We start from the raw sequence: 24,213 nt of genomic DNA on the forward strand, positions 1-24,213 counted from the left end.
AATGCAGGCATAGTCAGAAAGCATTCAGTGTGGATAATTTATTCTGCCGGCCTCCCAGGTGCACAAAAGATTATTTACAAAGAAAATAGGAAACTAACTTAAGTCAACACAAAACAAACATCTATATACAAAACACAGTCTGCATGTTACCCTCTCTGTAACATCTCACTGAAAAAAGACGCCAGGTAGGCCCTGACCGCCTTCTCTTATACCCCGTAGCCCCTCCCACTAGGCATAATAGTCATCTCTTTATTATTTCTTTTACCAAACAATCTTTCCCCCTCAGCTTATTTCCCGCTGTATTCCTACAATACATATATGTATATACAGACATTTATGGCCAATTCCAGGCAGCCTACAGTGTTTCACAATAACAAAAAACAAACCAAAAAATAATGCAGTTCACGTGACCTTGCAAGCGCGCGCGAACCCACTATTTAAACCCCGGAACACCATACCATCGGCTTGCATAACCCCCGTATATTCGGCGATCACAGCGAGTCTCCGCGACCAGCTTTATTAAAGGTAAGTGGGAAAATATGTTGGCTACCCTCTGCGCTGCTCAAAATATACCTCTCACCCCTTTTTGTTTATCTGCCCAGTTGACGAAAAGACGCGCAGCCACGGTAATTGTAGAAACTAATGGTGGTGGTGCGTGTATGCGCCCAGATCAGCTGTCTGCAGCCCGGGACGGCGTAACTCCGTCACATCATCCCCTTCCACCCGGAGGTTGGCGTTGTGCGGCAACCTGGAGAGATAATCTGCCACTACATTGAGCTTGCCTGGTCTGTGACGGATGATGAATCTGAAAGGCTGCAGTGAAAGGTACCAGCGTGTCAGTCGGCTGTTATGGTCCTTCATGGAATGGATCCAGGTGAGCGCTCGATGATCAGTTTCCAGCTCAAACTCTCTTCCAAGTAAATAATACCTGAGTTTCTCCAGTGCCCACTTAATAGCCAAGGCCTCCTTCTCCACCGTTGAGTAGTTGGTCTCCCGTGGCAGCAGCTTGCGGCTTAGGTATAGGACCGGATGCTCATCTCCAGGGTCCCCTTGGGCCAGCACTGCTCCCAGGCCGCTTTTGGAGGCATCCACCTGGACCAGAAATCTCTTCCTGAAGTCTGGGCTCCTGAGAACTGGGGTCGTACACAGGCAGGTTTTCAGCCCTTTGAAGGCTTGTTCACATTCTGCTGTCCATGTGACAGGATTCCGTTGGTCCTTGCTGGTCAACGCAGTAAGAGGGGCCGCAATAGTTGCAAACTGGGGCACAAATCTTCGGTACCAGCCAACCAGCCCCAGGAAAGACTGGACTTCCTTTTTGGTGCGAGGCCGAGGGCAGTTGTGGATAGCTTCCACTTTATCCAACTGCGGGCGCACCTCACCTCTGCCCACTTGGTAACCAAGGTAGCGGGTCTCCTGCCGTGCCCACTCACATTTAGAGGGGTTGAGAGTCAACCCTGCCTTATGGATTCTTCCCAGGACTTCGGACAGGTGCTGCAGATTCTCCACCCAGGTGTTGCTGAAGATCACTACATCATCCAGGTAGGCGGCACTATAGGGGTCACACCCCTGTAGTAATTTGTCCATCAGCCGTTGAAAGGTGGCCGGTGCCCCATGTAGGCCAAATGGCATCACCGTGAACTGGAACAGGCCGGCAGGTGTCCTGAAGGCGGTGTACGGTCGAGAAGACTCCTCCAGTGCCAGTAACCTTTGCACAGATCCAAGGTGGTGATGTACCTGGCCGCTCCGATCTTCTCCAGCAAGTCCTCGATTCGAGGCATGGGGTAGGCATCAAACTCTGAAATGGAATTAAGCTTCCGGAAATCAATGCAGATGCGTAGGGAGCCATCTTTCTTGAAGATGATGACCACCGGGCTACACCACTCTATCACCCCAAGCTCCAGCATCTTCTCCACCTACTGTCTCAGTTTATCCACTAAGTGTTGTGGAACCCGGTATGGACGTTGGCGGATGGGATGTCCATCCTTTAGGTGTATCACATGTTCGACAAGGGAGGTCCTGCCGGGGTTGACTGAACACAGAGATGGAGTCTCCCGAAGGATTCGGAGTAGCTCAGCAGCCTGCTGTGGGGTAAGATGAGTCAGCACCGGAGACATTGGATCAGCTCCCTGCTCAGGTTCTGTCTTCCCTTCTCTTGGTATTTCTCTTGCCATCAGAGCTTTCGCAGGGGCCTGGTGGGGACGCTCTTCCCATTCTTTCAGGAGATTCACATGGTAAGTCTGCTTCTGTTTCCTCTTTTCAGGATGATGAATCTCATAGGTCACTGGCCCCATTCTGCGAAGAACTGTGTATGGCCCTTGCCACTTCGCCAGCAGTTTACTGTTGGCTGAGGGGAGAAGTAACAACACCTTTTGACCAGGTTGAAATTCACGTTGCCGGGCCTGTTGGTCATACCAGGTCTTCTGGCTTCGTTGAGCGTCTCGCAGGTTGACCTCGGCCTCTTCATGGTATCTCCCCAACCGATCTCTCATTTCCAACACAAATTGCACCACTCCTTTATCATTTGGAGCAGAAGCAGGAGACTCCCAACCCTTCCGGTGGAGATCCAACGGCCCCTGCACATCCCAACCATAGAGTAGCTCGAATGGTGAGAAACCAGTGGAAGCCTGGGGAACTTCTCTGTACGCAAACAGCAGGAAGGGTAGCCACTGGTCCCAGTCTTTCCCAGTGTCTGACACAAACTTCTGCAACCTCCTCTTCAGAGTTTGGTTGAACCTCTCCACCAACCCATCTGTCTGTGGATGGTAAGGTGACGTCCTGATGGCAGAGATGCCTAGCTGGTTGTGGAAGAGCTGCATCAACCTAGAGGTAAAGTTAGTCCCTTGGTCGGTCAAAATCTCATCTGGTATCCCCACCCGGGAGAACAGCTGTACCAGTGCATGCAGAACATTGGGTGCCGTGAGCGCACGCAGAGGGAACACTTCTGGGAAACGAGTCGCATAATCACACACCACCAAAATGTACTGATGACCCCGACTACTTTTTACCAGAGGACCCACAATGTCCATAGCTATCCTACGGAAGGGGGTGGAGATGACCGGAAGTGGCTGTAGCAGGGCCCTGTCAGACTTGCGAGCTGGACATGTTTTCTGGCAGGTAGGGCATGTACGGCAATATTTTTGTATGTCTGTGTACATTGACGGCCAAAAGAAACGTGAGCTAACTCGCATATAGGTTTTTTGACGACCCAGATGACCTGCCCAGGGGAGGGTATGTGCTAGGTGCATAATGAGGGGTCTACAACTAGAAGGTATCACAAGCCGTTGGTGGTCACCGTCAACTGCATACAACACATTTTTGTCAACAATGAACTTCTCTTTCCCTCCCCATTTCCCAGTTCCCCCTTCAGTCACATTAGCAAACAAAACTTTCAACGTTTCATCCTCCCTTTGCAACAAAGTGATATTTTCTGGCACATCCCATTTCATGTTCTTAGTGTCCGGCCCCTTTGACCATAGCTGCTTCTCAAAGCGGCGTTGGCAGGATTTTCTTGGCCCATTAGTGCCACCCTCGCACAGACTACTGTCAAAGTCTGGCAAGGGTTGGCATCCAGCCTTCGCCTGGGCTCTAGTGACCACTGGGCCAGACACATTTAATTTAGCATTCCCCTTATCCCCCATATCAGTCTCTGTCCACTGTTCTTCTTTTTCTTGCAGCAAGTCCATGAGTACAGGCAAGTCCATTCCTAGAATAACCTCTACAGGCAAGTTCTGTACCACCCCAACTGACAACAGGTATGGCTGTTCATTAATAGTCACTGTTACCTCCACTTTTGGGTATGGATGTTTATCACCATGCACACATAAAACTTCTTCCTGTCTACTATAGTCCACACTGTTCACTGGTACCAAACTATGCTTAACTAAAGACATAAAACTACCAGTGTCCAGCAAAGCAGTAGCCTGCTGACCATTGACCTTCACTTTTTTATAGTGTTGCACATCCACTGGCTGGACCCTTGTGGGCTCCATCTCCAGCCGGGGTGCATAGCAGGCACCAGTGACTTTAGCCTTCCGGATAGGGCATACCGAGGCTTTATGACCTGGCTGCTGGCAATAATAACAAAGAAAGTCCTTACCCGCCCCTCGTAAGTTGGATGCCTTGGTGTTTTCTGGTGGCTCTGGGTTGCTCTCCCTCTTCAGCAGACCCGCTGATGGGAGTGGTGGTCGCTGTGGCGTCCCAGATGAGCGTGCAGGTGGTGCTCCTTTACGCGCATTGAAGTACTGTGACACCAGCTTAACGGCAGTCAGTCCATCTGCTGGCTCATGCTCCCTCACCCAGGTCCTCACCTCCCCTGGAAGTACGCGGATTAACTGCTCCAAGATGATAGCTTCTCCCATCTCTTCTTTCGTATGCTGCTCTGGTCGGATCCAGCGCCGATAGAGGCCCTTCAGGCGGTAATAGGTCTCTGTGGGGCTCTCACCAGGTGGAACTGTATTGGACCGGAACCTCTGCCAATACGTCTCAGGGGAAATGTCAAATTTGGTTAGCAACGCAGCTTTTAAATCTTCATAACGATGGGCTCTTTCTTCATTCATTGCAGTGTAGGCCTCCAACGCCTTCCCCGATAGCAGTGGAACCAGACGACAGGCCCATTCACTCTCTGGCCATCTCCAGGTTTTGGCAACTCGCTCAAAACGCAACAAATAGTTCTCAATGTCTTCCCCCATCTGATAGGGTGGAATTTTTGGCCCAGCAGATCGCATCCACTCTGAGACTGACTGGTCGAGGCTGTTGGCCACTGCTTGTGACTGACGAGAGGGAACCTCCTCTGGGGGATCCCGGTATCCTCTTTGACGTGCAGGTGTAGGCAGTACCATTCTGGGGCTAATTGCTGTTGCGGTGCTTGGTGTGGCCGTTGCTGCTGTGGTGCTTGCTCCGGCTGGTGCTTGGACTGGACTTTGCTGACCAGCAAAATCTGAATGCAGCTGAGCGTTGGGAGAGGAAACAGTCCTCAGCCCCCTGAGTTCTGCCAAAAAAACCTCCTCTCTCCTTTGCTGTCCCGCCAGGAAGTCCCTCATCATCGCAATCAGCTCTCAAGTTGGGTCACGTGCTGCGGTCGAAGCTGTAGACAATTCTGGAGCAATCCTGCCGGAAACCTCCTCCTCCTCTGCTGAAGAAGACGACTGCGGCACTGTGTCCCATGCCAGCTCCTCTGCTGTCTTCTCCACTGTAAGCTCATGCTGCTGGGACCGGAGCCCTGTGCGCTTAACTGGGAGGCGCGTTTTCCTCTTCCGACTAGCCACCCTACTCCTGACACCATATGTCGCGGGGCCCTCTCCTAAACTTCTCCCGAACAAATGCAGGCGTAGTCAGAAAGCATTCAGTGTGGATAATTTATTCTGCCGGCCTCCCAGGTGCACAAAAGATTATTTACAAAGAAAATAGGAAACTAACTTAAGTCAACACAAAACAAACATCTATATACACAAAACACAGTCTGCATGTTACCCTCTCTGTAACATCTCACTGAAAAAAGACGCCAGGTAGGCCCTGACTGCCTTCTCTTATACCCCATAGCCCCTCCCACTAGGCATAATAGTCATCTCTTTATTATTTCTTTTACCAAACAATCTTTCCCCCTCAGCTTATTTCCCGCTGTATTCCTACAATACATATATGTATATACAGACATTTATGGCCAATTCCAGGCAGCCTACAGTGTTTCACAATAACAAAAAACAAACCAAAAAATAATGCAGTTCACGTGACCTTGCAAGCGCGCGCGAACCCACTATTTAAACCCCGGAACACCATACCATCGGCTTGCATAACCCCCGTATAATCGGCGATCACAGCGAGTCTCCGCGACCAGCTTTATTAAAGGTAAGTGGGAAAATATGTTGGCCACCCTCTGCGCTGCTCAAAATATACCTCTCACCCCTTTTTGTTTATCTGCCCGGTCGACGAAAAGACGCGCAGCCACGGTAATTGTAGAAACTAATGGTGGTGGTGCGTGTATGCGCCCACATCAGCTGTCTGCAGCCCGGGACGGCGTAACTCTGTCACAGTGAGATTCTGAAGGAAGCGGCCCCTCTTCTTGTTAGGGAGTAAAGATAAGAGTGTTCAGGTCTCCTCTTCCTGGTAGGGAGTGAAACTGCTTGTTCAGCTCTTATTATTGCTGTGGGAAGAAACTTATAAAAGAGAACAGAACAAGTCTTGTAGTGAACAACAGTCTAAGTCAAGGGTGGGCAATCTCAGTCCACGAGGGCCGGTGTCCCTGCAGGTTTTAGATGTGTCCTCGAACCAACACAGCTGATTTAAATGGCTAAATTAGCTCCTCAACATGTCTTCAAGTTCTCCAGAGGCCTGGTAACGAACTAATCATGTGATTCAGGTGTGTTGACCCAAGGTGAGATCTAAAACCTGCAGGGCCCTCGTGGACTGAGATTGCCCAACCTGGTCTAAGTCATCAAAGGGTCATCATGCAGTATTCTATCATATGCAAACTTATATCATTATAAGTTTATACTGACTACAAAGTACAATTTTCTAATGACACTAATATATTGTATAATTTAATTAGTTCAGTCTGTTACTGTTATTAGTCCCCTTCAGCTTGAGGTCATAAAGAGATGGCTGGACATTCTCCATCAGGAAGAATTTATGATTGCATTTACCACAGCAAGCCTTCCAGCTCCTGAGGCAGCAAAACAGCCCCAACCATCACACTACCACCATCGTATTTTACTATTGGTATGAAGTTCCTTTTCTGAAATGCTGTTTTAATTTTACACCAGATGCAATGGGACACAAACCTTTCAAACATTTAACTTGTGTCTCATCAAGCCACAGGTATTTTTTGAGTATTTTCCCAAAAGTCTTGGATATCATAAAGACCGCTTTTTTCACACAGGGCCATGTAGGTTAGGATTTTTTATTTTTATTTTTTACCTTTAATAATTAATACCTTTTGTGTTTACTTGTGTTCTCATTGTCAAATATTTTGAATTACTTGATGATCTGAAACACTTTAGTGTGAAAAACATACAAAACAATAACAACTCAGGAAACACTTTTTCACACCGCTGTATTTTGGACTCACCTTGTTGGTACAAAAAAACTAAGTGGAGTTTATGGGAATAAATGTTTTGTTTTTAAGACAGGCTGAAACACCTAATGAATCCAAGGTCCACTACTGATGATGTGTCCTAAAGTTTTAATATTAAAATCTAGATCAGTTTTCTAATCCCAAAACCTAACCAGGGAAGTTAAAAAGAAACTAAAAATGGCATTATAGCTTGTGATAAAAGACCGAAACACCCTGTGGAGTTGAGGCACACAACGATGTGTCCCATTGGTAAAGTTTCCAGGCTGCCTTTTCTCATAGTAGCCATTCCTCAAGACCATTTTTTTATTTCTGCAAGTTTCAAAATTTTTACACATTCACAAACAGCGGGACAGAGGAACACAGACAATAAAGACAACAAAAAAAAAATCAAAAACAAAAAACAGGAACAAAAAAAACAAAAACAACAACAAAAAAAACAGAGCAACAAACCCCACAACAGGGTACACGGCCAGCACTTATTAAGAACAGCAGAGAAGAAAAAAAGCAACTAGTATACATGTCAAACAACTCACAATCCAGTGAGTCCAATCCACAAAATCAAATCCACAAGATCAAATCCAAAGATTGATAGGAGGAGCCGATAACAATTATGCAATATGTCTGTTATGCAATAACAGTTATGGGCAACAGCTCAGAATGAAAGCACTTAAAACAACGTGGTCAGGACCCAGGGCGTGAACTGTCCTTCTTAATGTGGTCTATAAAGGGCCCCCACATCTTCCTGAACTTCTCCATGGAATCAGACGTAGAGAACCGAATTTCTTCCAGGTATAAACAGGAGACCATCTCCTCGAGCCACCTCTTGAAGCAGGGAGGGGAGGCAGATTTCCACTCCCCCAGAATCAGACATTTGGCAATCACCATACCAAACATGAGGGCCTGTTGAACAGCAAAGGGAAGTGCCAAGGAGTCACTGGAGCAGCCCAGGATCACCATAAGACAGTCAGGATACAGTTGCCTGTTGTAAACAATGCTATAGAAACTAAAAATACTAGTCCAAAAGGCTGTAAGCGTAGAACAGGACCAAAAAAGATGGCCAAAAGTACCGTCCACAAGTTTACATTTATCACATTAGGGGGAAGACTTTCTCCATTTGAAGCGATGCATTATCAGGGATTGTAACATCTAGTCCTTTTGTTGAATAAAAAATATAGTGGCTAAAGACATAATTTAAAATGGGTTCTTTGCTAAGTTGTCTGTTATGTGTAGACACAACACTTGCTTTTTTGATGTTTAAATAATCCATAAATTAGTTTTAAGTGACAAAACAAACAAAAAGATTCCTCTGAAATGTTCGGATACAACAACTGGAAATGAGTGAAAAATCAGCCAACGTCCAAATGAATCAAGAGGTGGCTCGAGACTTTTGCATGTTACTGAATGTGTCCATTTGCAAAATCTTTACTACAAACATAGATAAATCTGACTAATGCAAACAGAAATGTTATATTAATGAATAATGTTACTACTTGTTTCTTGAGTGAGTCTTTAGTCATGAACTACAGAATTATATGAACTGTTTATTGTCTCTTTATTGTCTGATTAGTGTGCGTGCAAATGCAGATATCTACCTGCATTTGCACGCTACGTAGGTGCGTGTTTTGCCAGCTACGTGTTTTGCCAGAATGTTTTGTAGACATGCCATGACTACGCGGCAATAACAGCAAAACCTCTTGCAAAATCTAAGTCCAAAGTCACCTATAACTCTGCGCATCTGTATCCCCACCCAAGGTGTTTCTCCTGACAGTGACACATATCCCACCTATGATGACTGTGATTAAGAACATGATTTTCATGAAAGGGAAGGAGGGTGATAACAGCTTGGCACAAAAAGACAGCGCTAATCATTATCTTGAAGAACCCTTGTCCTTGAAGGCTCCTCAACTGATTGGTTTGATTTTTTTTCCCGCCAGCCAATAATGCAGCATCACAGTTCATGGCTCAAATAATATCACATAAGTCACCATTAAAATAGCTTTACTGCTTCTTGACGTAGGCTTGCAAATCTGGAAGTATGATGTGTCAAAGATCATTCTTCCAAAACATCCATTGACACAGAGTATAGCTCCAAACATGAGTCAGTCACTGCACACGTCCTGTGTTAAAATTTACCCTTCATTTGAACAGGTGTTCAGTCTATTTCAGTCTCAGGAGTGTGTTGAATCTCTTGACCATGTTAGTGTTTTATGCACTGATATGATAAATGGGTTGGGTTGCTATGCAGTTAATTCTGGTAGCTGATTGATCAACAAATCAGTGCTCAGGTTTTGGTTACTGAAATTCTAGTATTTTGTTTCCATATAAGGACTAATTGGCAGGCATTTGTGTCTGTGCAATGTGTCAATGCCGTCTACACATAACTGTATTCTGACCTCTAAACACCAATGTAGCAGAAACTGTGAACTTAAACCTGAGGCTTTAAAACTGGAGGCCACAAACCTGTGTGCTGCATCGTATCTTATGTCATATCTGGTTCCAACATTTGGAGAGCCATGATGTGTTAGTCCAGAGTCCTCTGTGATTGTAATTAGGTGATGAGCTTGACATAATTTTCACACTATAAGTGATCCTCCATCATTCGCTTACAAGCTTTTTGACAACTCCCCATTCATCATTCAGGTATTTACATAATACTGGCCTTTTGAGACTGAAAGCCATTATTTTCCATCAATTATCATTGGGTATATTTATGACAACCCTTTGCAACCTATTACCAGGCAAGAACATAGCTCTGAAAAATTTTGGATTGCATGTCAGAAAATTATTTACTTTATATTTCTCACCACCGCTCACTATTCAGAGAAGTGGCGAGACCTAGAATCACCTGGTAATGCTCATACATCCGATACAGATAACAGTTTACGGGCATGGGAATTAGCATATGTGGCACGAAGGCTATATGGAAGCAAACATGGGAATATATCAACGAGATTATAACTCGCCCCCATCGTCTGGCAGCAGAGCCTCTTGTCAAATAATACTGTAATAAAAAATTTAATCGTATCCGGGAGGGATCGCATCAGAGACTGTAAACTGTATTTACAAACCCAGTTCCTTGTTTGCCGAAATGGAAGGTTCTAGTGCGTTATTTAATGTCGGTAAGTGCTAATATATTTGCTCCTATTTAAATTCAGTAGACATGGACTACATAAGAAGGCCAATAGCTGTTATTATGCCACCAGAATCTGAATAGTTAAAAGCACCCAGTTATATTTATGTGAATACAGTAGCCTGCTTTGATATAGTACTGATATCTGAAGTTAAATTCTTCTAGTCCATGTACTGATCCATATCAATAAGCATTTCTAATCAACAGTATTGAGGAATCTTTTGGATTTTGATACTTCTGGGAGACATAACGACAAATGCGCTATTTTTTGTAACAAAAAGTTTTTATTGGCTTCTCTAATCCGTTCATCATCTCAATAACAGGTACAGCCTGGGAAATCGTATCACATGGGGTCTAGAACAAATAAGACAAAGGAACGGGGAGGCCTCTGCTACAAAATTTGGTATTGAGGTGACAGTCAGAAAAAAAGCCATACAAAAAAAATGTCTTTATCATGCATACTGAAGAAATTAAAAAAAAAAAAAAAAAAAAAAATGAACACACGTTTTTAGTGTTTTTGTACATTTTTGTAAACAATATCCTTCTAGAGATCATATCAAAACACATTATGGCAAGTAGCAAAAATAAGGGATATAACATGAGAAAAATGAATGTCCTATGAGGCATCTATAATGCAACACTGCTTGGCGTGGATGTTTTTTTACAGAAAAAAAGAAGAAGAAAGAAATACATTTGCATTTTGATGAGTCATTTGCTCTATTATTGTAAACACAGGCAGTGTTAAATGATTATACAATATGTCGAAACTATACTACAAATATTCCCACTACATACATGAAACGCGTGTCCCTGCTTTTTTTTTCTTTTTTTATGCTTTAGTGATATGAGGTATATTTAGGTCAATCTTTTTGTCTTTTTCCCCCCCTCCATTTCACCCACTCTTTTTTTCTTTTATTCCCCTCTACTTTAAAAGCATAGTGTGTGTTTGGAGTGAAGTGGCTGGTCAGTCAGTCTTTGTTCCCTGTGATCTGAGCAGCTTCAAAGTCTCTTGGCTGTGGAGCTCACAGACATAGGAAAAGGAAAGAGGAGTGGGGGCTACAGCTCACAGGAAATCAACTAAATTAAATATCAACCCTGGCTGCCGGGACAAAATGGCTTTAGCCACGGAAGACAAAGAAGGCCATTGTTTATTCTTGCGAGTGCAGGGCTGCATTTATGGGGAAGGGAGGTGGACATAACTTTTTCTCTTTCTTAACTGTATAACCGAACCGATTCCTTGGAGTTACTACATCAGTGTGTTTTAAGCAAATCATAACAAATGAGAGGGATTGGCTGTAGGTCCGGTGATTACTTGCCTTAAAGAAAAAAAAAAAAAAGAAAACAAAACAAAAAACAAGAAATCTGCAAAGTCAGTTGTGACTAGCGAAAAATAAATAAGATGGTAAAAGTATGCTGTCAACATACTCATACGTTTAAAGATATAGGGGTTCCAGCATGTCAGCCCATCTCTCGAAAACACTTAAATACAAAGAGGTACTCTCAAAATATTGTATAACAAAAATTATGGCAAATCTTTTTTTTTTTTAACATCACCCGAAAAACCGTAACAAAATAAAAAAAAGGAAAAAAAAAAACAACCCAACCCCCCCACCCAAAATCTTCTAGCCTTGAGAAAGGCATCACATCAAAATACATTTAAATGCCCACAGTCATGCCTAGTCAAACCCTATCAAAGCCCATCAAATAACCCACCCTCACCTCCCTCCCTCCCCATTACCCACCCTTCTATCCCTCCCTCCCCAAATCCCATTCACAGTTTTCTCCTCTTAAAATAATATTAATGATCATTAGCATAATAATGACGTATCACATATGCAAATTGAATGGGTTATTGTTGTTTCCAATGATGATTTGTTTTGTTTTTTTAAAAAGTGCTTGTTTCATTCCACTGACACAAATGAACAGCAAGGAGTGGAGTAGAAAAGTGGTGAAAATAACCCAAAAATAAAAGAAAAGGAAAAAACGGAGTTAAAATCACTTCTCCAACAGCACGTTGAAAAGATCACAGAGATTGGCGTTCACTCTCAAAACAGATGGCTGTAACGGTGGTGCAGAGTTACTTCGACAACCAAGCTGCTGCGCAGAAGCAGAGAGTGTTTGCACAGACTTCATCAACTGACACTGACCAATCAGTGATGTTCAAACATCCTCTTCACTTCAGAGCGGTGTGAAAACAATGCACTAGACTTTGCTACAAATCATCCTAACTGATGTACATGTGGCGCTCAACTAAAAAATAATAATAATAATGTGAATGTCTTCACATTTACAAAACAGTACCATAATCTCGACAAAGCTATACGCAGTAGAAACCATAGATGATCACCTATTGTAATTCGTTGTTCTGACAAGTTAAATAAACCCACCCCTCCCAAAAAAAACGAAGAAAAAAAATCAAAGCTTTGAAGTATCAAGAATACCTGTAAAACTGTGCTAATTGCATCTCATAATACAAAGTCTTATTACACAATTTTGCCTATTTTCCTGAGTTAATACGTTTCTTGTAACAGACAATATATACTTTTTTTGCCATTTGAATTCTGGGCCTTTCCCTGACACAAATGTTATTATTACTGAAATCATCAACACTATTATTACTTTACAATTGTATGATGATTGGTAAAACAAGGGTACAGAAGATGAAGAAAACAAAAAAACAACAGCAAGTTCATAGCTACCATCTAAATGTTTTAAATTACATTTATATCTACGGTACGTTCATATCAAAAATCACTACTCTTGAACAGAAAATTAAGCGACTACATAATAAAAATGATTTTTTTTTTAAAAATTGCATTTGAGGCCATGGAAGACCCTCCCTGGTCATTTCTGTATTAACATTTAATGGCAGTGTTAAAAAAAAAAAAAGTTTGCTACAAGAACAAAATTAGGATGGTGGAGGGGGGCTTTTATGTAACAGAACAGCCCCCCCTTACTGGATACACCTCGTTTGACCCTTATCTGAAACTTTGGCTTGTCGGGGTTTTTGATCCTGTACTCACTGGCTCACTGATGTCAGCTAACAAACTGGTATACCCTGAGAATTCTGACACTGGAGTCCGTATTCGATGGTCGACCTCTGTCCCAGGATCACTGCCGTAGCTCAGAGGGGTCCGACGTCCTGACTTGAATTGGGAGCCAAAGGCTTGAGCGAAGTTCTCAATCTGGTATGTGGTTTCTTTCGGGGGGTTCAGTGGGGACAGGTCTGGGTAGGTGGAGCCATTTGTGGGTGCTGGAGCGCTTCCTCCAGCCTTGGATTGCTGCCCCTTGGAGCTCTCTGCCGGGGCAGTGAGGTCCTGGGGAGGTAGGTTGAAGGTGCCAGGTGAGTGCTGCTTCTCCAACTGCTCAGTGAGCTCCTGAGATGGAGTCAGCTGCTGGTGGCTAGCAGATTCCAAGCTTAGGTGGTAGCCTGTCTGGGAGGGGGATCCAACGAGCATACCATAGTGGGATTTTGAGGAGGACGAGGAGGAGGTTGATGAAGGAGCAGCGATGGGCAGCGGGGAGGGGACAGCAGGCGGGTAGCCACAGTCCAGTGGGGATGTGGTGTACACGTGTTTGTCAGAGAACAGGGGCCCTGTGGGACTGGAGCTGCTCGAGAGGAGCGGGAAGGGCCCTGTTGCACCGAGGCTGGGGAAGGGTCCGCTATGGCTGGTGCGTTCCAGAGCCTGCAGGAGGAACTTTGAGTACTCGCTCATCACTGCCGTTTTGTCACCACCATTCGGCGAGTCATCCTCCAACTCCGGAGTAACAGGAGCTGCTGGCTGAAGGTCCACATGGTGTGGGTGGTCTGACAGGTCAAAAGTCACATCATGGTGGTGTGTTCCCTCTGGTTTATGGCTATAATGGTCTAGCAGGCTTTGCAATACCTCATCTGGAATGCCCGACTTGTCGTGCTTCAGTTCCAGCGGCGAGGAGTCTAGCATGGCCAGGGTGGGCTCAGGTCCCAGGGAGCCCTGTATTACGCTACTGCCCTGGGATGCCATGTGCAGGGAGCCAGCTCCAAAGTCATTGTTAACTGCATGGAGGTAGCGCCGCTTTTTCACAAACTGCATTGCATCGTCATAGTTGCTGCTGGTGGTGGGCCCCTGCTTGTTGCCCCCGGGTCCCTGAAGCAGACCCATGTTATCTAGGCCAGAAGCCTCCACGTGATCCATGGAGCTGGGCTTCTGACCCAACAGTTTTTGTCCATCAGAACCATCTTCCAGAGAAAGGAGGCCCTTATCAAGTCCCTTACGGCCAGCCTTTTTAAACACCAATTTGGGAGTACGTCCCGGCATGACCTGGTCAGAGCCCGAGGGGTCCATGCTGAAATCTTGCAGGCCCAAGTCACGGGCCATCCCCCCAGAAGATGAGGCCGCTGCCGCCGAGGCATTCTTCTTTCTCTTGCGTTCGCTGCCCTCCCCATTTTTGGACTTTGCTCTCCTGCGTCCAGAGGTGGTAGAGTTTCCCTGAGTGAGTGAATAGCTGCCCTGGCCTAGCTCTGCTTCGCTGAGCTCCAGCATGCTTGGGTCTAGGCCCTTCTTTATGGCTTCTCCACAAGTCCGTTTGTGCTTCAGTAACCGGTCTGTTCTTGAGAAAAACTAAAAGAGAGAAATGTGGGTTTAGTCGCCGCTGATGGACATTAGTATCTCTAAAATCCCCTTTTTGAAATTTTAACAGAAAATACACTGCAGTGATAAGCAGCTGGGAACATAACCACTGAATTTGAACAACAGAACTTTATATTCGCTGACCTCTTGTGTGATACAGCTAATCCCATTAAGACCAGGGCTTAAGAGTGGCTTAGATATAAATGCTCAGATGCAAATTATGATAATATATGCACAACTGAAAGAAAAAGGATTTCAAACATATTTAAAAGCTCAAGGAAATGTACACAAACCTAAACAGAGACAGAGAGACTACAAAGTGCCTACTTGTTGGCAGGTGTCGCAGCGATATGGCTTCTCGCCACTGTGTGTCCTTTTGTGCCTCTCCATGTGGTACTTCTGGATAAAGCGCATGTTACACTGGTCACAGCTGAAAGGTTTTTCCCCTGAAAAATACAGCAGTGACAGCATCAGGGCCTGTGCAACTCCCAACAAGTTTACAAAATAAACACCCTGTTCTGGTAGAGCCATTTATTTGAGTTACTGTGTCGGGACTCACCACTGTGAATCTTCTCGTGCCGCTGGAGCAGGTACTTCTGAATGAAGCTCATGTTACACTGACTGCACCGGAAAGGCCTCTCACCTGTGCAGTCAAGAGTACAACCATCCGCTCACCACATTAATTAAATCCCAGCCCGCGCCATAACTGAAGTCACAATAAAATCTATGCTATTCTGGTCGGGTTGCGCAAATATAAAGAAACCTGTGAGAGAGGTGCAGTAACCAGTAGATATAACAACATATTAGCATGTTTGAGAAACTGCACTGCATTACAGATTGCAGATTGCATTACATTGCAAAGATGCTATTACAAATCAATGTCTGTAATAATGGAAAAACAAGGAAATGGTTTCAAAATAAAACTCATATTGGATGGATTTTCCATTAAATGGTTTATGAGTTCTACTTCAATGAGCTAAGTAAGGAATTCCCAGCACAGAGAATGATTAAGATTTCCAGATAGACATGAGTAATCCGTGACTCAACGCTGGCTTTAGTGACTGTCTGGTTTCAAAAGAGGCCCCAGGTGCTTGTGGTGAAGAGCACAACGCCACATGTGTAGATCCATCACATCACAAATCCAAATTTCATTTTCATTCCTCAAATTCTGGTAACAGATCTTTACCCCTAATGGTAGATTCCAGCTACCTTGAAATGAATCTGGAGCTATGTGATTTATACAAACTTCAGATGTGTTATAAAGCAAACAGACACAAGAAACAGGCACTTGTAGCTTTCTCTGTTCTGTTACTGATTTAACGCATCCTTTTTGCATCTCTCATCACTTCATATCCCCCCAACTTAAAGCATTGCAAAGCAACTTCAACAAAAAAAAAAATCATTTGAATGTATTTATTGTCTAAATGCATGAAAACAGTGTCAAGAAGCACTGAAAGTCTCTCACCTGTGTGTATGAGCACGTGTCTACGCAAGTGGTAGGAGCTGCGGAAGGCAGCATTACAGTGCTCACAGATATGTGGTTTAGAGTTGGGGGATAGGCAGGCTCCATCTGCATCCAGCATCAAGTTCTAGAAGGGGAAAAAAACAGAAACAAAATACAAAAAACATGAGTATAAGCTCATAATAATAATAATAATAATTTGCTGATTTGAATCAACACTGTAGGATACCTTTCAACTAACAATGCACATCATTTTCTTGTATAATGAGCCTAGAAAAGTCACCGACCTTTGCAGCATCACTGCGTTTCCTTCGAGCTTTGCCTCCCTGTCCATCTCCATTGCTCTTCCGTCCTCTTCTACCTGACGACTCTTTTGGCTCTTTAACTTGTCTCCCAGACATCTAAAGGCAAACACAACAAGCATTGGATTATTTAATTTAGTTCAGTTCATTGTGGTTCTTATTATCTTTGAGCAACTGTAACCACATAATTTCCTTAGGGACTAATAAAGTATTCTGATTCTGATACACGCAGTTAACAGATGGCTGTTATCACTGCTGTCACAGCCAACCAGGCACCATTATATGAAAATTTCCACCCTGAAAGTAAAGGGAAGAAACCAAGCAGAAACAAGGAAACTGGAAAATTTTACACTAAACTAAACAACAATAAATCTGAAATAATATCTAAAAAAAGCAACCCCATCTCACCGGTTCTCCAAGGGTGCGGACATTGCTGAGGCTGAGGTCATGCAGGAGCATGTTCTGGTGATTTTGGTGGTGGGTTCCAAAAGACATATCTGCCATGTCAGTACCACTCTTCCCTGCGCCCCCTCCACCACAATTCACCCCCTGTGCTCCACCCACGCCGTAGAGGGGCATACGGTAATCCAGCTCACTTGGCCGCTCCTGCTTAATGCCCATGCTGTGAAGGAAGCCCCCTGTGTTTGCAGCGGTGCCGCCCTGGTGTTCTGGAGGCGAGTCACGTTCTTTCTTCAGGATCATCTCCTGGGGCAACTCGCCCATGACGGACTGCGAGGCCAGCCGTGTAAAGCTGGTGACTGGCGGTAAGTGGCTGAACATAAGCATACCTGGTGCAAAATTGGGGTCCATGCCTCCGTTTCGCAAAAACTCATTGCCTATCTTGTCCTGAATAATACTCATGGTGGTAGGTTTCCTTTGTGCAGGGGAGGAGGGTAATTAATCTAAAAAGGAATGCAGGAGGAGAATATCCTGAAAGGGAGAACAGATAAAAAGCCGTGTTCATGATAACAGGCACGAGAGTTCACAGATCCAAACAAACCACTTCATTTTGATGTGTGTCCTTATCACAGCATCACTTCCTCAATCTATAACAGCTACAAAGCAGAGCTACAACAAATTAAACCATTATTGATTAAATAATTCCTACATATTGGCTAATTACCAAATTATACAAAAGCCTTTGTGCCCTACAATAACCTCTAAATTTTTAAACTTTTTATTTATTACATAATTTTCTAGGACTGACCAAAACACTGGGTTTGATACCTGAAAACCTCAGGGTATGATTTGCACAAATATATTCAGTTTCCAAATGGAAAAAAAATTAAATCGTGCGATATGTCCAACTTAAAACAAATACCTCACTTTATAATTTACAACCAAGCATAATAAAACATCTATTACAACAATAGACTGAATTACTCTATAATAACTTGCATCAACACACTCAATATACCACAGAATTTGACAGGTTTCATCAAGAAATTTAAGTTTGAAAATTGTGTGAATGAAGATTTTTGATTTTACATAAAGGAATACAGGTATTTTCTGAATATACCAGAAAAGACATGGTAAGGATTAATATAAATGCATGTGAGCTTAGTGAAGTAAAGTCATAGAAACCCCAAAACTGTTAAGCTTTTTTGAGGGGGCACTAAAACCACACCATTTCTATTCAATACCAGCAGGAGGAGGTGAAAAAAATTCAAAGATTGTATCTGAAATATTTAATCCTCCTCACGTATTGTTCTACATCTGACTCCACATGTGACTTGGACGGCAGCCAAAATAAAATCGGCGTAGTAGCTTGATCGCTTAGACGTGCATCCCTATTGTTTTGCACTTTGATGCATGCTGGACCACACCGCTTGCATCTCTGACTAATAAACCCAGCATGAGCGCAAAAGCTGGAGGCACTGGGCTGCAGTACTGGCAATTTAATCGGCTGAGTACACTTGCCTAAAACAAACGATATTTAGGTCAAATCGTGCCAGACAGGAGTGATTTTACGCAGACACAGTCGGGGGACTGTAAGCGCGGTGTTTGTGGAGAACAAGCAGAATTTATTGTTTGGTCTGCACCAGCTGACCATTTGGCTACGTGACACTGCTGTTCAACAGAAAGCGGATGAGCTTTTGTGATGCATAGTAGTTAGCCAGCTAGTTAGCATAGTTAGCTACTCGACTAACCACAATGAGACAACGCATCTCTGCGACCTCAATCAAAACAATCGCCTAAAAATGCCCCAGAAACGAAAACTCAGCCCCTCAAATAAAAGTCACAGCAATACCCAGAGTTACAGGACTCCAAATAACCGTGTGTGTGGTCAGCAATTCATAATTTGATAAGAAATATAATCTTTTAGCATGTTACCTATAGTTGCTATCAAGCTAGCTCACGCTAAAACAGCACCGCTGATTCAATGGTATCAAGGTGAATATTTATGAAATTAACCAGTTTCATTATTTGTAGGGAGCTTTTTAAAAAGTGAACTGGCACGTTTTGGGCAGGAAAATACAAGAAATGGCTAATAACGTGAAGTTAAAACGGACGCTGGCTTTGAAGTGAGCTCAGCGAAACGAAACGCTCATTCTCCAGCTTTGATGACGCTCGTGAAATCAAATCTGTCTGGCTGCGAGCGACGCTGGCGCTCCGTTTATTGATAGCTAACTTTAGCTGCAATTAAAACCACACAATGCTCACCGGGACAGTCGGATATCAAATAATTCCTCCCCGTTTCCCCTCGTACATGCGGACTTCCGACCTAATAAGCGAGCTACATGAAAACTGCGTGCTTTGCAGCAGCTGTGTTTATAACAATCAACTTGCCACGAGCTAGCTCGTTAGCCGTTAGCTGCCCCGACTGAAAACCCGCATTACGGCCCGTGGAAGAGAAACAATGATGCTGGCTCTCCGTGCATCCCCCGTTTGCGCCGAGCCAGACAATCGTTCGCACGAATCTCTACAAAGTCCTAAGAGAAAATCGCTCCGATTAAAAACCAATTTAATTTCCCACTCACCTACACATGACCGCAGCTGGTTTCAAACGTGCCCGTATTCTCTCTGTAATCGCCGCTTTGGGGTTTTATTGCCAAAACATTGTTCTCCGGCGGTCGCTGTTTTCTTCCATCTTGTCCTGGCGCGGGGAATTATGGGTGTCGCGGACGGGTCGTGAGAGGAGACAGGCGAAGTGCTGCTGAGGTTTCAGAGGTGCTCAACTATGCTGCTTTAGAAACTCCGTTCATTACAGAAGCGTATAACGATACTGCCTCACTATAATGAGAGTTTAAGTGTAGATCTGCGACCGTTCTAATTGGGTTAATGCTTATGTTAAAGGATACTTTCAACTCCTTTGACACACATTTTAATATACATGGTTTGATGTGCACTTTGTGGCACTTCACAACATAAGCTATCTGCTGCAACAAAAGAAAACACGTTTTTCAGCATAACTCTGACACAGCATGTTTAGAATTTTAGAGTTATTGCGCAAATGCAAGAAAGCAGCCCCATAGATGACGATCAGCATGACTCCAGCCTGAGGACATGGTATTTGTCCTTTGGCTCTTGAGCTGTTCCTGATTAGAGTTTGGAGTGTGGCGGTTTATGTCGTCGACATGTGGCAGGCTGCTACGGTTTGGGAGTGCTGTTTACATACTGTGTGGGCTTGGTCTTCAGCTGTGTTTAGTATGATATTTAAAGTAACATATGCCTAAATTCTTGGACCCAAGGTTTCCCAACTTATTATTGCTTTGTAATGAGAGAACAGTATAACTTCAGTAGCAACTTAATTAATTTCATTTGCCAGTCATTGTGTTAATTCTTGTCATTTATCTCAGGTTTGGCAACAGAAAGCATAGAAATCATAGAAATCACAAAACGTTTTTATGGTGTAAGAGTTTGTACAGTCCTAACAAGCTTGAAAGTCAATATTTAGTATGACCACCAGAGATGGGCAGTAACGCGTTACAAGACCGATTAGGTCTGCAAATATTCTTCTTTTGCCTTCTACTTCTCAAATTGTCTTTTTTTTTTTTTTTGCCTGTCCCGTTTGGCTCTTTTGCCATCAGAATTGTTGTCTAAAGGCAAAGAAAGATGCCCAACGGATTTACTTTACCAAACTGACCATCCCAGCCTTGCCGTAATGGTCCATTTGATTCACCTTTTATTGTTTATTTTATTTTCACTTACTGAATACGGGACAGACTTGACTGGGGGAAAGAAGGGGAGAAAGAAAGAGGGAAAGAGAAACAGCTGAGAAGAGGGACGGGGGAGAAGGGCAAAAGACAAAAACCAACAGAACGGGCAGAGAAAAAAAAATGCATATATCAATCACCTGGATCACCTGCTGAGGAAGAAAAAAGAAAGCAAGCAGAAGAGAACAAGAGTAATAGAATAAACAACATCACAATGATATATGGGAATGTGACAGTAAATACTAAATGTTAAACATTATTGTGCAGCACATAAGATCAAAAGAACACAGTGTGCTTTGAGGTAGGAGCCAAAAAGGGTGTAGTTTGTGGGTGTGATCACCCGTGTGTACACCTGTGAGCATGGACGCGCTTGTTTTTTGTTTTTTAAAAGGTTCCTTCATGTAATAATCTGCTAGAGGGTGTGGGGGGGCCACAGCCCCGTCCTCCAGGGCGTGAAGCAGGTGTGGAGGAGATCAAAACTCCAGACATCCAGAGGCCCCCAGAACACAAGAGACCAAGGAAGACCAACAGAGGGGCAGCTGCGCCACTGTCCCGGAAAGAGCTGAGGAGAGTCCCAGATGAGGGCTCACTCAGCAGCCGCGGAGCAGAAGCCAGGGGGAGTTGCAGTGACGTGCCCGTGAGCTCCGCCGGCAGCCAGCTGCGCCTGAGTGACCGAGCCCCAGGCCGAGAGGCCGGGGGCACCCCACCTCCGAAGTGGCCCGAGCGAGCCCCAGGCTCCAGGCCCCAATAAGCGGCCGCCAAGGAGTGAGCCGGTGTGTACCTGGACGCCCATCCCCGGACACAAAGAACCACCAACGCACCGATGTCTGAGGGGGTCCGCCACTGGCAGGGGAAGTGGTGGTAGGGGGAGATAGGCCTCCAAACCTTGGAGGGCCTGAGATGTCCCCAGAGAGGTGGCGCCTGACACCCAACCTGACATATAGACACAGAAATACAGGCACACACAGATACAAACATCCATTCCCACCCTCATGCTCTCATATGCACTTACTCCACACTCAACCAACGTGGAGACAGACATAAAGAGACGCTGTACACACAATCACACTCCCCAAGCGTACTCTACAAACCGGGTCTAGGTGCCCCCGCCCCTGGAGGGGGGAACTGCACCCAGACCCAGGTGGTGTTTCCCTTTTCCCTGCGGTGGGGGGTGGCAGACCGCCCCGACTCCGCAGCAGCAGGAAGGCTCCACACTCCAGACCGCAGTCGGACGGCCAACTCCTCCTCCTAGTCCTAGCCCCCCTGCTCCAGCAGGTCGCAGAGAATGGGGGTGAGAGAAGACTCCAAACCTCCCTCCACCCGCTCATTGTAATGTTGATGCATGTGTGTTCTAAGGTGCATTTAAAACCCAGGAGGGCTTGGAGCTACCTGCCAGAGAGCAGCAGGTAAGCGCATGGTCCCTCCTGCTAGCCCTCAATGTCTATGTGTATTTAAAATTGAGAGGTGGGCAACGATGCCAGGGGTGGGGTGTACACCCTGATGGTACCTTGGACTCCGTGTATCGTGCCCACCCCCAAGATCCTATATGTATGTGTAATGAGAGTGTGAGTAATGTGAATGTCTAAGTTGTGGGATAAAATTGAGGCAAAGGCAGCCAGAAGGGGACGGGGGGGGGGGGGGGGGGTAGCCTCCTCTGCACCCTGGTGACATACCCCTACTCCAAGGCCCTGCATATGTGGGTGGTTGTGGTGGAGCGGGAAGAGGGAGGCAGCTGGAGATGGGGAGGGAAGGAAGGGAGGGGCAAGTGACCCCTCCCTGGGGCCAGCTCCCCCGCTGACCCCAGTAGGCACCCCCATACTCCGCGACCCGCCAGGGAAAGGGGGCCCAGGCCCATCCAGACCGGGCCCAGTGCAGCAGCGCCGCCCGGTCCCACAGAGCCCGGGACAGTCCACCCAACCCCACCACAGAGAAAACTGCACCCACCCCACCATCCACTCATCTTCCAGACTACATAAGACAATAAACACCCAGGCTGAGATCTTCCTCCACCTCTCCTGTATCTCCCCCTCCTGCAGAGGGAGTTCCTGAGGAGAGGAAAGCTCCTGCAAGATGTGACAATCTCCCCCACCAGTTGAAGAGCCCCCCAGGTGGCTCGACGCACCGGCGGCACCCTGCTCCAGGGCTGGGCCCCCATGCACCCACCCGCCCACAACCCCGGCAACACACCAACCAGGACCCAAGCCCCCGAGGCCCGGTCCGGGTCCCAGCCCAGAGACGGAGCGCCCCCAGAACCTCACGCCCATCCCGGACCCACCCAGGGGCAGCCAGGCTACCAGGTCAGTAACCCACGTCCGTCAGCACAGACCCTCCCCTAGCCCCGCTGCACGCAGCCGCGAGGAAACAGTCACCTGAGAGCCAACAGAGCCCCTAACCGGACATGACCGCTACCCCGGGTTGAGCCCCCCAAGGAAGATGCCTCCGGGGAACCCCCCGACGCCCTAAGCCTGTCCCTACCCCCACACCAATCACAACAGTGAAGGTGGGACCAAACTATGACCCCCCCACCCCCACTAGGTGATGGAGCTGATCAAAGGAGCCCAGAGCAATTGATCTGATGTGGTGGCAGAGGCTGTATCAAGACTAATGTAATCTAATAGATAATTTCTATATTGGTTAGAATTAAGATTATTTTTATTTTTCCAGTTCATGAGGACTGTTTTCTTGGCTATGCATAGGGCAGTGAAAACCATATGGGCGATATTCTTTTCTGAAGTGACATTATCTAAGCTGCCCAACAAACACACTAAAGGGAAGTTGGAATGTTACATTTCAGACACTTCGATAGGTCTTCACATATCTCACGCCAAAACTTCTGAACTGGTGGACAGAACCAAAGAGCGTGGATATAATTGTCCGGTGAATTGGTTTGGCAGTGTGAGCAGTTGTTGGTAGACGTAAAGCCCATCTTGAACATCCGATGACCTGTATAGTGCACTCTATGTAATATTTTGTATTGAATTAATTGAAGACTGGGATTTCTAATTAGATGAAAGGTTTTTAAGCAAATCTGAGACCAGAAGTTTAGGTCTAAGTTAACTGATAAATCCGCTTCCCATTTTGCAATAGGAAGTGATATTGATTCATCTGTTTTAGAAAGCATTCTGTATATTTTGGATAGTAATTTGGGGGGTTTAAGAGTAAGAAATTGAACCACACTTGGTGGTGTTTGTAGTTCAACTTGACCCGGTTTAAATTTCTTTTTTACTATGGATTTAATTTGTTGATATTCTAAAAATCTTTTCTTGTTGATCCCATATTGTGTAACTAGTCCGTCAAATGAAATAAATTCTGTTCCTTCTAGTATATGTTCTAAATATTTGATTCCTTTATCACTCCAATGTGAAAAGTTTATCATATTATTGTTTTGTAATATGTCAGGGTTGTTCCAGATAGGTGTACGTTTGCATGGGATTAATGAAGACGCCGTCAATTTTAGAAACTCCCACCATGCTGTCAGAGAAG

General features: G+C 45.1%; 1 protein-coding gene across 1 annotated transcript; it reads right to left on the minus strand.

The window, feature by feature from the left end:
* Nucleotides 1-11,961: 11,961 nt before the first annotated feature.
* On the minus strand, nt 11,962-19,708 carry znf281b (zinc finger protein 281b). Its single transcript, XM_085284573.1, has 7 exons — nt 19,555-19,708; nt 16,982-17,503; nt 16,559-16,672; nt 16,275-16,398; nt 15,369-15,452; nt 15,137-15,255; nt 11,962-14,800 (listed from the first exon to the last, which is right to left on the minus strand). Exons 2-7 carry the CDS (start codon nt 17,432-17,434, stop codon nt 13,178-13,180), a joined length of 2,517 nt encoding a protein of 838 aa, XP_085140699.1. The 5' UTR covers nt 17,435-17,503; nt 19,555-19,708; the 3' UTR covers nt 11,962-13,177.
* Between the last annotated feature and the right edge of the window lie 4,505 nt (nt 19,709-24,213).

The sequence above is a fragment of the Mchenga conophoros genome, linkage group LG8 (assembly GCF_057382185.1).
Source record: "Mchenga conophoros isolate Kocher_MC1m ecotype Shallow Benthic linkage group LG8, M_conophoros_male_GT1.1, whole genome shotgun sequence".
Lineage (NCBI taxonomy): Eukaryota > Metazoa > Chordata > Actinopteri > Cichliformes > Cichlidae > Mchenga > Mchenga conophoros.

Coding starts and splice junctions, on each gene's coding strand:
- znf281b (XM_085284573.1), bottom strand. CDS start 17,434: ATGAGTATTATTCAGGACAAGATAGGCAATGAGTTTTTGCGAAACGGA. Junction 16,399..16,558: donor AACGCAGTGATGCTGCAAAG/GTCGGTGACTTT, acceptor TTCCCCTTCTAG/AACTTGATGCTGGATGCAGA. Junction 14,801..15,136: donor GCTGCGACACCTGCCAACAA/GTAGGCACTTTG, acceptor TCTCTCTTTTAG/TTTTTCTCAAGAACAGACCG.